We start from the raw sequence: 15,386 nt of genomic DNA on the forward strand, positions 1-15,386 counted from the left end.
TTGTCCACATTCATATTCAATGGAAATACTGCATTATAGTCAGAGATTAGTAAAATAAAGACTGCGTTTTTCCCCATTCAAGTTCACAGACCCAGCTGTCAGTTGACCCCCACATAAGAACCCTGGTTCATTGATAAATGAGGTCTTAGCTTTTTCTGCCTGCCCCCCCATACCCCCACCCCACCATGATTCATTTCATTGAGCATCTTCCGCAGTACATGTAGCTGGATTAACTGCGAAATTTGTGAGTAGTGGGTATTACTGATCACAGACATGGCTGGATTCCACATCTGCTTATGTATATTAGCAAAACCCTCACAGTTCTTAATGTCTCTGATTTTTGTTATCCAAATTATAATGGTGGTAACTGCTACAGACTTGTGAAGACACTTTTACACCTTATCTCTTTAATACCATGTTTCCCCGAAAATAAGATTTACACCAAAAATAAGCCCCAGGTAAGATCGTCAGCAAGACGGACACATTTAGTACGTTATGACAATGTTCTGGAAGAAGATGACATGATTATATTTCAATAAATGTAGATTGTTGTACATGAAAAAATAAGACATCCCCTGAAAATATGCCCTGATGTGTCTTTTGGAGCAAAAATTAATATAAGACCCGGTCTTGTTTTTGGGGAAACACGGTACTTACAACTGCCCTCTGTTAGGCCATATTATCCTACATCTTAGAGGTAAGCAACTGAGTCTCAAAAAGGAGGTTACAGTTTTTGTCTGTGGAGCTGAGCCCTGACCCGGGGGCCCCCCAGCCCATTCCTGTGCTCCCTGCTGTCACATTCCTTGCCAGGTTAGTTCTCTGTTACCTCTCATTAGGGTTGTTTGTTTTTGTTTCCACGTGGGCAGAGATATCCAGCAAGAGACTTTCCGGGCCAGTCACACCCACTGGCGGGGCTTCTCCTTCGTCTACAATCACTACCTGTTCTCCGGCTGCTTCCTGGTGGTCCTGTTGTCCATCCTGCTGTACCTGCTGCGGCTGCGCCGCATCCACAGGCGGACAGTCCGCAGCGGCTCCACCGCCACCCTCTGGCTGGAGGAGGGGTTTCCAGCCCAGACGAGCGCGGGCACCTTGTGAACAGGAGGCAGAGCCCAGGAACTTTCTAAAGGAAAAGCCATTTTCGCCTCAGGGTTTCTCCTCTTTATTCCCATTTGGTTTTATTTTTCCTTTCCCTTTTTGTTCCTTGGAACAAAAACAAAATCCATTATTTGTAAACTCTGTTGTCCTGGAAGTATTGCATTTAGCCTGTTTTGTGTAGCTTTAAATTGAGGAACAGGAAGAAGGGAAAATCACTTCATTTTTGCTGCATAGGATATCTGCCAAAAATTCCTAAAATTTTTGGGTTTTCTTTAAGGTATGTTTAATTTTAAACAAACGCACTTTGATATGAGAGGGAAATGGCAAAGATGTTGTCTATCAGTGGAGATAGGAAGAGTGATACTTTTCACAGAACCAAAAAACTTGCTGACTGTAATTAGTTTTTTTTCCTCTGTCTTGAAAGCTCTGCCATAACGAGGGTGATGTTTAGTTTTTATTTATTGTTCAGATCTGTCACTATGTCTTTGCAGGTTTAAAAAATCAAAACCGTTTATATCCAAAATAAATAAAAATAGTCACCAGGAGAGAACTGTTTTTAAAACAGATAGTGAAGAGACCTGAAAAATGTGAAATAATGACTAGAGTGCTCTGTGTGTGTGTGTGTGTGTAAAATGCTAATGAAAGAGAATGAAGGAATACAGTGCTCGTTCTTTTAAAAACACACACATCAGAATTTACTGTTTCATTTCATTTTACTTAGAAAAATCCCCCATTACCATTATCTTTTCCTGACCACAGGTAATTATTGTCTTTATCCCATCTTTCAGGGGCCTTAGAACACTGTGTTTTTGAATGAGTTGGAAAATTCACAAAGTTTCACTGGTTTCAGTGTTACTAGAACTCGAGTTGGTGCCAACTGACAGGTGCTGTAGTATTTCTTAGTGGTACATTTTTGCTTGTTTAGCTGTGCTCCGGGTTTCTTCCCACTTCAAGTTGGTATTCCCCCTCTTAATTAAAAATTGTCACAGCAGTTTTATTTCAGAGGCCCCATCCTTAGCTTGACAAGTGCTCTTTATCACTGCTGTGGTTGAGGCTGTGTTGGCAACGCCACTGTAAATCCACACTAAGAAAAGGGTCTGAATTTAATACAAGAAATAAACCCACATTGTGAAGAAAACAAGTTTGACATTTTAAACAACAATCTAAAAAGGACAACTGGATTGGCATATGCGAGATTAGTTGTCTTTCCCCTATTTATTTAATTTGGAACCATTGGGAATTCTCATACATAGTTTTTTTTAGGTAAAGTTCCGTGTGTGTGTGTGTGTGTGTGTGTGTGTGTGTGTGTGTGTGTACACACACGCTGCTTCATAACTCCAGAACAGCTAAATTCATCTAGCTGGCAGCAAATTATATTTTGAGAACCATCAACTTCTTTTTAAAAAATCATTGATTAGAAAAAGAATTCAGATTCTGAAGCCATTATTTAACTTAGGAAAAAAAAGTTGGATTTTTATCTTGTTTATTAATTACTTAAAGCCATGGCATACTGTATGTTAACTTAAAAGATTACAAATTTATTTATGAAACAAGTAAAAATTCTCTTATTCTCTGCTCTTTAAAGTGAATATTCTAACAATGAAAAAATTATTGGTAGAGTATTTGCCTCTCAGATACCCAGAAAGTTGGAGGAGCTGTATCTCCTGTGGAGAGAGTCTTGTTTCAGAGGGGATGGGACTACATGTCCCTGTGGAAAAGCCAGTTTCTGAAATGCTGGTCTCCAGATATTAAATCCTTGCTCCCTGTTAAACACTGTTCCTTATTAAGACCCAGCCATAAACTTGCTGTGTCATAGATACCCTGGAAGTACAGGGAGCTGGTATGCTTCTTGAATTCTTAGATGGGTTCGCCCTGTAGGCTGTGGCTAGCTTTAGTGGTCAAGCGAAAGTAAGTTTATACTTTAGCTTTTCTCCCGCCAACCATTTGGAATAGTAAGGCCCTAACCTGCAGAATGAAAATTTTCAAATGCCAAGGTATGTGATTTTGCCTTTAAAATCAAGCCAGCATAGGCACAGATTTAAATAGGCCTTAATTAAGACTTTCTTCCGTAAATAGCCACTTTTAGTGGTCCAGCTCTTTGCCATTCGTGCAGCGTACAGACCGAGTTGTTCTGCTTTATGCCCGGCATACGGATCCCTCTGCAAGGACACCTCACTCTCCAAAAGAAATCCCCAAATTAGGGTTTCAAGGCCCAAACAGCCTGAGACTGCACAGTTCGGTGCCCATGTGCTCCTGCCAAAGAACTCCCTGGAGCAGGGCGTGGCAGGCTGTTGCCCACAGGGAAAATCAAGAAGACTCTTAGAATGGTGTTTCAATTTTTAAAGGGTAAAGACAAAAAAAAAAAAAGGAAAAAGAGGAAATAGGCAACAGACTGTGTGTCCTGTAGAGCCTGAAATATTTACTAAACGTCCCTGTACAGAAAACGTTTGCTGCCCCTGCATGAACAGTCTCATGCAAGAAAGACATACAGTAGCATCCTTTTAATTGAGAGACGTAGTTACCACTCATGGGCATGAAAAGGTGGGCAGGAGAGGTGACAAAACTGCAATCTTATAGTTTGTTTATGCCCCAGAATTTCACTTAACCTTTCCTCTAGGTTACTTTCAAGATCAGTTTTCTAGTAAACCAGGAAACAAGCCCCCCCACTCCGAATTTAAAAACTGCTCTTCAGGAGAGCTCCCTGCTGAGCCTTGTGTTGAGACATCGGCAGTCACAAGCCGATCTCACACGGTTTTTTCACCGCCCTTTTTCACAGGTGCTTTCCGTGGTGCAGGGGAGCTGGGGCGAGGCAAGCTGGGGAGGAGCTTCACTCAGGAGAATTACTGTCACTTACGGGCTGGCCAAGAAGGCTGTAAACTCTGAGTACTCGTAATAGAAAGCAAAACAAATTGGACTGGTGGGCACTTGCAGAAAGCATGTCAGAGAAGGACGTTCTACGTGTCACCTTGGCAGAAGCACACCTACGAGCAGCGTGTCTGCCCCATCCTCATATTATGTGCTGCTCCTTTTTTAACCTCAGAGGATGTTCTCAGAGATTTTACAATCCCTTTAAGGAAATCACAGTAAAAGGACAAACATACTGTTTTGTCCCAGTGGTTTTTGCACATTTTCACCCTGAACTGCTGGCATTAGGCAGCGCTCCCCAGCCTGGGGGTAAACTGAAGAGGCTGCCAGTGGCTCGGCCTGGCCACCCTGGCGGCTGCGAAGGTCACTAGGGCACCACCTGTGGTCCAGACCTGTGTGTTTCGGTTGGCAAGCTCTAGATGAACAGATAGGTACCTTTTAAACTCAGGCCTACACAGAACGGTTTTGCTTGTAAGAAGCATGGCATAGCTTGGCAAGAAACTCAAAAAGGCAAACGTATTTTCCAAGCTTTTTTTTTTTTTAAATCACCTTTAGGATTTTGCGTGGTAATGCAGCAAAGCTACCTACGAGTAAATTATTTATTTCTATTTCGGTGTTTGGTTTTTTCATGATAATGATTTTCAGCCAAGGAGAATTCTTTGTTCTGTTACTAAGATTATATTTTACAGTCAGGCATTAACAGAACTTCAGGGAGCGTCTTTAAATGTGTTTTATTTAAATGATGTTTTCCGTTCAAGGTGAGAGTCATTATCTTTGGGGGACGAGGTGGTGGCTTGTCACTTTCCGTACTTGGCAGCCTCCCACAGGCACACCCGTGGGTGTTGAGAATCAAAATGAAAGTTCATTCATAGCCCATAGACTTGTGTGAGCTTGCTTTCTTGTGGTTTCAATAGATTTTTCTCTGATGTTTGAATCTTGTTACCTGTTACGATGCTTAGTTGAACTTGAATCAAATTCAGTAAAATAAATTGTCTGACTGTGTACTCTGTGACTTTGCTGTATTTGATGTACGTATAGTGAAGCCCTGCTGTACACGCTGCGGGGGAGGGGGGTCCGGACGTCCTGGGGTACAGAAACCACATACCACAAGGATAAACAGTTACTAAGGATGTAACATGAGCCATTCACCAACAGTGAAAGCCATACCAAGACAAGTGTTTGTAAGGTGATTTTAAAGTACCTATTAACTACGTACAGACAAGGAAACAAATGAAATTAACCAATTTACGTATTTCTCTTAGAAATAGTGAAAACAAATGCTGACTTTATTTGGCAATTCAACCTAACCCTAAAGCCATGGGCTTATTTCCGAGAAATATGAAGCTCATTTTTAATGTTACTGATAACTCTTAGAAGCTAGAGCTCTTTTTCACCTGTTTGAGAATATATAAATAGAGGTTTTCCTGGAGGAGCAAGGCGGGCCTGACATAAGTACCTATTTCTAGTGGCTGCCTGTGTTAAGAGATCTGAAAGGCAGTAGTACTGGTTTTTTTTGTTGTTGTTTTTCATCTGTTTTCATTTGTCCCATAAATCTGGAATACACAAGTAGATCTTTTTTTTAAGATCCTAAAATGCTAATGGTTTGCACAGATGGATTTGTGGCACTCACCTGGTCTGGGAGCAGAGAAGTGAACGTCATCTCTGTGATAGAGTCTGGCTGTCTCCTTATAAGAAAGGTCCTCAAAAGACAGGGACGACTTTTAATCCCAAAGCCTAACGTGGCAGATTCGGCAGCAGCAATTTGCCTGGAGCTTCAGGGTCAGGATGAAAAGTAATACCTTGACATATCCTCCCAGCCCCAGCTTGTCTGGCAGCCGGATGGCCTCAGCCTGTGATCCCACCTCCTCTTAACAAAAGAAGAGTTGATCTGTTGAGGCTGTTTCATTTGTTTATGGCACAGTTAGTTGCCCTCCCCAGTGCGGTATTGCCTCTTTCTATTAATACATCCATTAAGGGTAATGAAGATCTGCCACAGGGGACACCCTAGCTGCTCGGGTCCTCTATCTCTGCCCTTCACCCTTGATCCCTGTTTGACAGGTGAATTACATCCAGGCTCCAGACTTCACAACCACTTAAAGGTTTCTGTCAACAGCCTGTTGTGTGTAAGAGACTCACACGAGAAGCCCAAACAAGAAAACTGGCCTTAAGAAGGATTTCTGCTCTGAGAAAAATCCTGAAAGCTCCTAAGAGAACATAATGATGACAGGCACGAAAGACAGGCTTCTTGTTTAAATACAGAAATGCAACGAAATGGAGGGGAAAGGAGATTTTTTTTCCTCCTGAAAGGAGAAGGTGGAAAAGTTTGTGGCCAGGTCATCAGAAGGCAAAGAATGTATGTCTTCCTAATTCCCAGTGTGGGACTGATTTTTTTCCATGTATTGATTCTAGAAAGTACGCAGGCTGGCTTTTCCTGCTCTTCTCATAGGTTTATAATTGGTCGTTTTAATATCACCGTTCACTTTTTTTTGCTTCATGATAATCAGTTTGAAGAGGGCATTTTTGGTAAGATGAATCATCCTCTTCTCGCCTGTGATTACATGACTTAAACGCCAGGAATCAGACTCAGCAGTTTCTCCTAAGATTCTATCTTCTCCCCCTGGTACCAGCTGTATTTATTCCCTAGATTATAGATTCAGAAAGATCGAGATTCTTAAATGTTTAATGGGCTCTACTCAGCCTTATAACATCTTTTCTTTTGGTCATGACAGCACAAGAGAATTTTTTGGAATTTCCTGGCCATTCTCCATAATGTTCAAATTACATTTTTAAATTCTCCTCAACTTTCTGTGGCCCTGGTATCTGTCAGTGCATTTGTTCCATCCCTGAACCTTTTTGAACATGGATCATGACATGTTTAGTTTGTGTATTTCTACATTTATAATTAATCCAATAAAGAAATATGTTGTAGCACATAGTGCTTCATAAATATTTGTAATAATCATAATTTGGTTTCTTTGTCAAATCACCTCTTTAGGTTTCCAGGGTTTGTAAAACAAATATTTTGCAAATCTTTGATTCTCAGTCTTCTTCTTTCCAGATAGAGTTTTGTGCAGTTTTAAAACCACATACAATGTGATGTGAAAGGTGAAATGTAATTCCAGGCCTGTCTTACTCATCTGTCCACTTGTCGCTCCCACCATAAAGCCTGTTAACGGGGTGTTGCATTTTAAAGCTATGTTTAGAAAAAGTAGGAGAACCAAATTTACTTCGAATGGTTTCTTTTCTTCTTAACCTATTCAGTCTTGAAAAAAAAGGAAGAAAGAAACCCCAGGATGAGGTAGTGGTGAGTAGGGGCAAAGGCCAGTGCAGAGAAAATCATTTCTGTATATTGCTCTTATTCTAAGCATAACTTCAGAATTTTATTCACTCGAAATTGTCCTTAAGTATTAGTTACTTTTGGAACCTCCCCCCGCCCCCCAAAAAAAGCACCAAATGTAAGGGGGAAAAGGATAGCTTTAGCTACATCAAAAGTAAGGCTCTGTTTGAAAGCCATCACAGTCAAAGCTAACAGATGGCAGGCTGAGACGTATTTGCGATGACTAAAACTGAACAGGGATTAATATATGTTATACAATGTTTCTTACAAATCAACAAGAAAAAGGAAATCAAAAGAAAAAGGCTATTAATAGGTGATTCACAGAAACACAATCCCAAATGCTTAACGTGAAGAGAGAAAATCAGTGAGCCACAGACATGCAAATGAAATGAAAGAGCCACTACCTTATGCCGACAATGATGTGGGGACAGTCACTCACGGCGCACTGGTGGCAGTGTACTACAGACACTCTGGAAAGCAAGCTGGCAGCACTTTAGTAGCTGTGCATATGTCCAAGAGCCAGTGTTTCCCAGAGAAGTTCCCACCTGGGTCCAATAACACTCTTCGCAGTGCTATTTGAGTCTTTGTGTTGTTGGAGGCTCTTGGATAAGGAGAAGGTGGAAGACATAGTATGGGATACTGGGCAGCTGTTACAGACACTGGATCTTAAAAGTACGGTTGAATCCTTAACAAATCAATGAGATTTGCAGCTGAATGCCACTTACGTAAGTGTAAGGCACACAACACTACATGTCATGAGCATATGCATATTTTGACTATCCAACATTAAAATGGATGTTTTGGGGGACACTGACTGGTTATGAAAGGAGGACAAAAGACAAAACTGGTCTCCTGTTTTAGGCTGACCATCCGTACCTATTTGCCCGAGTCTCTTGGGTTTTGGTGCTGAAAGCCCCGCATCTCAGCAATGCTGTCAGTTCACGGCCAATGGGATGGCTGGTTACCCAGTGAAGATAGCGTCCAGTATCTTCAACATGACAGCCTTAAAACACCTAATTCAGATCATGACACCGTTCACACCACTCAAAGGAAGAACCAAAACTTTTATAATGGCCTGTAAGGCATACACAGTGTGCCCCCACACCTCTCTGACCACATCTCATTTCTCTTCCTGACGCACCCAGCTCCAGCCCCGCTGGCCTCAGGACCTTCTTGACTTACTCTCCCATGGGGGCCCAGCTGGCCACCTACTTAAAACTGAAAACACATACTTAAACTTCTGCCCCACCCCAGCAGTTTCCATCCCCCTAACCCTTGCTTTCGTTGTTTTGTTTCTGTTTTTCACAAGGGAACTACCTCCTTCTAATACACTGTGTATTCACTTGTGAGTCTCTCTACGAGACTGTACTCCACCCATGGGGTTTTCGTGTTTGTTTCCATATTGTATCCCCAGGGCCTGGCCCAGGGTCTGGAACACAGTAAAGTCTCAATAAAGATCTGTGGAATGTTAAGACAAGATCCTTGAAAGAACAATGAGCTGAGAACTGAAGAATAGGCTTAACTCCACCCTGGGGCTGGGGGGTGGGGGGCGTTAGGAAGCAGGGGAGGGAAAGAAAGTGCTTCTCAATGGAATCAACATAATAGCATAATAATGTCCTTTGAGGTGCCAAGGGGGTTGTTCTAAGCACTTTATGAACTCCTGTAATCCCAAAGACAATGTCCTGAGGCGGTGCATTCATTATTCTCATGTTATAGGTGGAGAAACAGAGTGGAGAGATTCTAACTGCCCACAGCTGCACAGCTAGTGAATGGTGGAACTGGCAGCCTGGCTCCAGTCTGTATGGCAGCCACCGGCCACCTGAAATGGGACTAGTCCCGATGATCATGGGCTGTAAGTGCAAACTATACACTATCTTTCAAATATTTAGTACCAAAAAAAGTAAAATACCTGTTTATATTGGTTACATAAGACATGATAATATTTTGGCTATCCTAAGTTAAATATGTTATTAGATTAATGTCACATGTTTTTGTGGGGTTTTTTTTGCCTTTTTAATGTGGACACTAGACACTTTTAAATTACCTGTGTGTTCACATTATATTTCTATGGACCAGCAGCATAGTGTCACTGAGGCCCAATTTAAGTGCTGAAACTCGACGCCAGCCTCAGACCTGAACCAGATTCTTCATTTTACAAGCTCTCCAGGTCGTTCCTAATGCACACTGAACACAGAGAAGCGCTGCTTTAGACCACGAGTCAGCAAATGTTTTCTCCAAAGGGCCAGATAGTAAATATTTCAGCTTTGCAGATCATATGACTTCTGTCGGAAACTTATTTCACTCTGCTTTTATAATGTGAAATGAATCATGCATGAGTAACATGCAAATAAATAGGTGTGACTTTGTTACAATAAAACTTTTTTTCTTTACAAAATGCAGCTGGGGGGGCCAATTCTGCCCACGGGCAGTAGTTTGCCAACTTCAAGTCTAGACCACTACCCTCTGCTGGTCTTAATATTAGTGAAGGACTTCCTGCCTCCAAGATACCGTCCTCTGTCTTTCATTTCCTTCCAGACACCTCTCGAGAGTTACAGATCCTTGTTTCTGTTTCCTACCAGATACTGCTTAGATGTCCCCTACTAGTCTGAAACTCATGTCCAAACAGGAAGCCTTCCTGCCCCACGTCTCTCTCTATGCACTACCTGGTCACTTAGACCAGAAACCTGGAAGTCACTAAATGGTTTCTTTCTTATCATCCTCTCTCTCCATCTAATCAGTCTCCAATAGCGCATCAGATTCACATTATATATATTTTGTGGATATATAAAATATATATATTAAACTTATATATATATATATATATTAAACATATATATATATATAAGTTTCCAGGTGCAGTTCAGTCATTCCATCTGGGTAGTTTCCCCTCAGGGCCTGAGCAAGAGCCTGAGTGGCAGGTCTAGGGGCGGCGTCCGCCTCCCATCCAGTTGCAGAAAGTGTTATCACCACCTTCCTGGCTGTGCATACACGCTGGCCTGCTCCCTCTGTGAACCTGAAGTAAAAGTAGTCATCGTTTCACCTTAGTCGAGCACAGAGTCAGGAGGCTTTGGCTACAAATAAATGGCAACGATTTATTCAAGGGTCTTAGGGTCTACACAATTAAGTAATAGCCCGCGTGTTCCAAAGAAGAAAGAAAAGCTAAGTGTTCTTATAGTAAAAGATACATTCTTGAGAAGAATTAGCCCTGCATTCTTAGCTTCTGGATTGGTCTAGTAGTCTTCCAGAGGGCTGGCAGTCTGAATATTGGATCTCAGGACATCTGGACATGTGAACATTCTTTCCAAAGCTGGAGTGAATCTGGGAGTTAAAAGTAAAAGAGTTCGACAGCAGGAAGGATGGCCTTACCCTTTGTGACGTGGGCAGATGAGAAGATCAGGAGTGTAGTTTGGTATATAGCACAGTTGAGCTGTCACTCAGATACGCAGTGGTAAGGTTAAACATACAGTTAGATACAGAAGTCTGAGGAGTATGGGAGAGGGGCTGGCTAGAGACAAACAATTGGGAGTTGGCAGCATCTGGAAGCAGTTAGAACCAGGAGCCTGAATGGGGTCACCCACAGTGAGCCCTGCAACCCTCCTAAGAAGTCAGGGAGAGATAGGCAGGGAAGTCATTACCATAAAAAAGAGCGTTTACCTTCCGGGCAGGGAGGGACTTTTGGGAAAGTGATTTGTGGGGATGCTTCCAGGATGGCAGTAATATTCTAGTTCTTGAGCTGGATGGTAATTATATGGGTGTTTGCTTTATATTTGTTCCTTATGCCCATCTTTATGTTTTATGCACTTTTGTGTACATAGGTTATACGTCATAACTTTAAAACTTTTGAACTAGATAGATGATAGGTGATTGACAGATAGATAGATGGACAACAAGGAAAAACCAGGAGAATGAGACTGAATTGCCAGAAATTATGTATGTTGAGCCATAGGGAGTTGCTTTTTATTAAAAAAAAATTATTTATTAGATTATTATTATTATTAATTATTGTTATTATTTACTTCAGCACAGGAATGCCAGGGATCCTTTAAGGGAAAATTAGTACAATTCTCAAGGTAGAAACTGTGTGGAGAAAGGGGCTGCATTCAGAAACTGATGTTGTATTGGCCTGGGGATCCCTGCTCTGACCTCCTAGCAAGCCAGGAGGCTGGTAGCTGGGGACAGGCCTCTGACTGCAGTGATTTCCCTTGGGTTGCTCCTCTCTTCATAAGCACCCCTGATAACAATGGAGCAACATCGTCTCTTTAGCAATCTTCCTCTCTCATGCACTTTTTTTTTTTGGCCTTCTCAACAGCTCTGTGAGGTAGGTGGGAAAGATATAACTGTTGCTCAATCGACAAGAAAGAACATCAAGATTCAGAGCAAATAGAACAATGTCATCTTCATAGCTAGGAGGGGTCTTTGTTAGCTAACTCAGACCCTCGGTTCCTGAGGAGTAAAACCTGGGACTAGACCCCAAGTGGCTTGGTGTTCCTGGAGCTCTCGATGACATGGGTCTGTCCTTCTGGAGGAAGTAGCTCTGGCTGCACCTGGCACATCGTCAGCTCCAGAGAAGGAGAGTAAAAAAGGCCCAATAAGATCTTAGCTTTGTTATGAAAATAGTTTGACCTTGCGGATCCCCTAGAACCTTCCCTAGTCCCCTGAGCCCACTTTGAGAAGCACTGCTAGTCTAAATAAAGCATTAAGGGGGCATCACCTGGAGGAAAGTCAGAGCAGAAGGGGTGTTAAGAGTCACAGCAATGTTCACACATCTGTAGGGAAGATTCCTTTGGTGGGAGGGAAGGCAGTAGGGGGCTCAGTGAGTGAGCTGTATGTGAAGAGAGGACAGAGAGGGTCCTCTCTTCACACACAGGTGGCCAGCGGCCAGCTGTGGCTGGGAAGCCTAGGAAGGAAGCAGCTCTTGTGTGTTGGTCTCAGTCAGTTCAGGCTGCTGAAACAAAATAACCACAGATTGGGCGGCTTAAACAACAGACTTTTATTTCTCAGAGTTCCGGAGGCTGGAAGGCCAAGGGCAGGGTGCCTGCAGATTTGGTTCCCGGTGAGGACCTGCTTCCCTCCCTGGAGATGTACACTTTCTTGCGCTGTCCTCACAGGGTTGGATGAGAGAAAGGGCTTTGGTCTCTCTTCCTGTATTTATAGAGCCACGAATCCCATCATGGGGGCCCCACCCTCATGACCTCATCTAACCTTAATTACCTCCCAAAGACCACCTCCAAATGCCATCACCATGGGGGTTAGGGCTTCCACATATGAACTTAGGGGACACAATTCAGTCCACAGCAGCGTTCCTGCCATTTTGGTGACTAGCCATGTTGGAGCTTGGGGACTTTTTCTGAACCATGGATTCCTCTGAACCTCCCATCCTCTCCAGATATTTAAAATAAGGCAACTGCTTCTGAGGGCTTATCCTGGGCCTTTTCCCCCAGGAGTGGGGGGCTGGCGGGCAGAGCAGTATTTGCACCTCCTCTCCTTTCCCTAGGGTGCTGAACTGGGTCTAGGTGTGCCTCGTAAATGCCAGTGGCTGGAAGGGAACAGAGTCAGGCTGTGTCCTCAGCCAACCCTGAGTGACCTGGGCAGGCTGCTCAAATGCTTTCTGGGAGACGGCAAGGCTTTGCTGGGCTGTGGCCTGGAGCAAGGGCCCTGCCAGATGCCAGCACATCGAGCTGCAAAAAAGCTTCCATTTTTGTCTGGCACCCCCACCCCTACTGCCTCCCTATTTTGGCTGCAACTTTGAGACAAGGTGGTCAGAGCTGGCACAAGCCAGGTGTCTGGGAATGAGATTTGGACTTTTTTTTTTTTTTTTAACTTTTTTTTTTAACTTCTTTTCCTCTAAGTGACTCTTCTAGGTGAGTCTCCCTATTGCTTCAACAGAAAACCTTCCTGGTGGAGGGGGAAAGTGGGAAGTGAGGGAAGCAGCAAAGTTATAATGTGGATAATGTCTGTCTTTGGAACCTATCACCCATGTTCTCTGCCTTTGCCAAATTTCTAGGGTCCACTCTGTGCCCAGTTCCGTCCCACCTGTTCCCAGGAGTCCCGGGCCTTCTCCCTGAACAAGGATTAAGCCGGTTTCCCAAGCCTGTGTCTTTCTCTCCCTATTCCCATCTGGCCCAGCCTGGAACTCATTCCCCCTCCTCTCCTGCTCATCTGTCTAGTCCTTACCCTCTTCACTCCCCCTTCCACACCTCCCCAGACTCTACACAACCCCCCAGACTCTCCAGTCTCTCTGATCTCTGCTCAAGGCCTGGTGTCAGGCATTTTGCATGGAGTCTCATACTGCTTTGTCTTGTTATTTAATGTCTATGTGACCTTCTTTCCCAAATCACAATGTAAGCTCCTTGAGGACTGCATCAAGTTTTATTTATTTCTAGTACACACACGTACACACACACACAGTCACACACACACTCACACGGAGACAAGAAAGTATGATGATACTCTAGGTGTTTGGTAAGAGCTGTTCAGAAAATAAGAAGACAAGTCACACAATGGGAGAAAATCTTTGCAAAGCACATATCAGATAAGGGACTGTGTCCAAAATATGCCAAAAATGCAAAACTCAACAATAGGAAAACAAACAACCCAATTAAAAAATGGAGAAATGTCTGAAAAGACACTTAACCAAAAAAAAGATAAGCAGATGGCAAATAAGCACATGGAAAGATACTCCATCTCAGATGTCATCAGGGAAATGCAAATTAAAACAACAAGACACCACCACACACCTATTAGAGTAACCAAAATCCAAAACACTGACAGCACCAAATGGCAGAGAGGATGTGGAGCAACAGGAACTCTCACTCATTGTTGGTGAGAATGTAAAATGATATGGTCACTTTGGAAACAGTTTGGCAATTTCTTATAAAACTAAACGTATTCTTATTTTCTACAATTACTCTGCTTTATGTGACTTTTTTCTAATCGTTTTTATTGTGGTAATACACATAACATAATACCGCTTTTTCAAAGTGTACAGTTCAGTGGTACTAAATACATTCATAATGTTGTACAACCATCACCACCATCCATCTCCAGAACTCTCTGTAACATCTCATAACTCCATCTCCTTTATCTTGTAAAAGTGAAGCTCTGTACACATTAAACAATAACTCCCTGTTCCCCCTCCCCTCAGCTCTTGGCACCCACCATTCTACTTTCTGTCTCTATGAATTTGACCACTCTAAGTACCTCAGTTAAGTGGAATCATACAGTATTTGTCTTTTTTGTGACTGGCTTATTTCAGTTAGCGCAATGTCCTCAAGGTTCACCCATGTTGCAGCATACGTCAGAATTTCCTTCCTTTTTAAGGCTGCATAATATTCCATTGTATGTATATACCATTTAAACTAAACATCCTCTTACCATACGATCCAGTGATTGCACTCCTTGGTATTTACCCAAATGAGTTGAAAACTTATGTTCACACAAAAACCTGCACACAAATATTTATTGCAGCTTTATTCAGAATTGCAAAAACTTGGAAGCAACCAAGGTATTCTTCAGTAGGTGAATGGATAAATAAACTGTGGGACATCCAGACAGTGGAATAGTACTCAACAATAAAAAGAAATGAGCAATTAAGCCGTGAAGAGACATTAAATGCATATTACTATGTGAAAGAAGTCAATGATTCCAACTATATGACATTCTGAAGAAGACAATATTGCAGAGACAGTAAAAGGATCAGTGGTTGCGAGGGGTTTGTGGGGAGGAAATGATGACCAGGTAAAGCACAGGGGTTTTTAGGGCAGTGAAACTATTCTGTATGATAGTGTAATGGTGGACACATCATATATTTGTCAAAATGCATAGAACGTACAATGCAAAGCGTGCACCCTAATATAAACTATGGACTTCAGTTAATAGTAATGTACCCATGTTGCTTCATCAGTTGTAACAGATGTACTACATTAATGCAAGATGTTAATAATAGAGGGAATTCCCTCTGTGATGGGGGATACGTGGAAGCTCTCTGTATTTTCTGCTCAATTTTTCTGTAAACTTAACACTGCTCTAAAAACAATAGTAACTAGAAAAGAAGTAGTCAACTTGAAGTGACATTTACACATCCACGTAA

General features: G+C 42.5%; 1 protein-coding gene across 2 annotated transcripts in view; it reads left to right on the top strand.

Moving 5' to 3' along the window:
• ENTPD4 (ectonucleoside triphosphate diphosphohydrolase 4) overlaps positions 1-4,963 on the top strand; it is a 32,476-nt gene extending 27,513 nt beyond the window's left edge. For both annotated transcript variants that reach the window (XM_081076911.1, XM_081076912.1), the window contains exon 13: positions 867-4,963. In XM_081076911.1, the coding sequence (XP_080933037.1) occupies positions 867-1,095 (229 nt within the window). In that variant the 3' untranslated portion in view covers positions 1,096-4,963. The remainder of the gene's footprint in view (positions 1-866) is intronic.
• Positions 4,964-15,386: the final 10,423 nt, after the last annotated feature.

The sequence above is a fragment of the Rhinolophus hipposideros genome (assembly GCF_964194185.1).
Source record: "Rhinolophus hipposideros genome assembly, chromosome: 16".
Lineage (NCBI taxonomy): Eukaryota > Metazoa > Chordata > Mammalia > Chiroptera > Rhinolophidae > Rhinolophus > Rhinolophus hipposideros.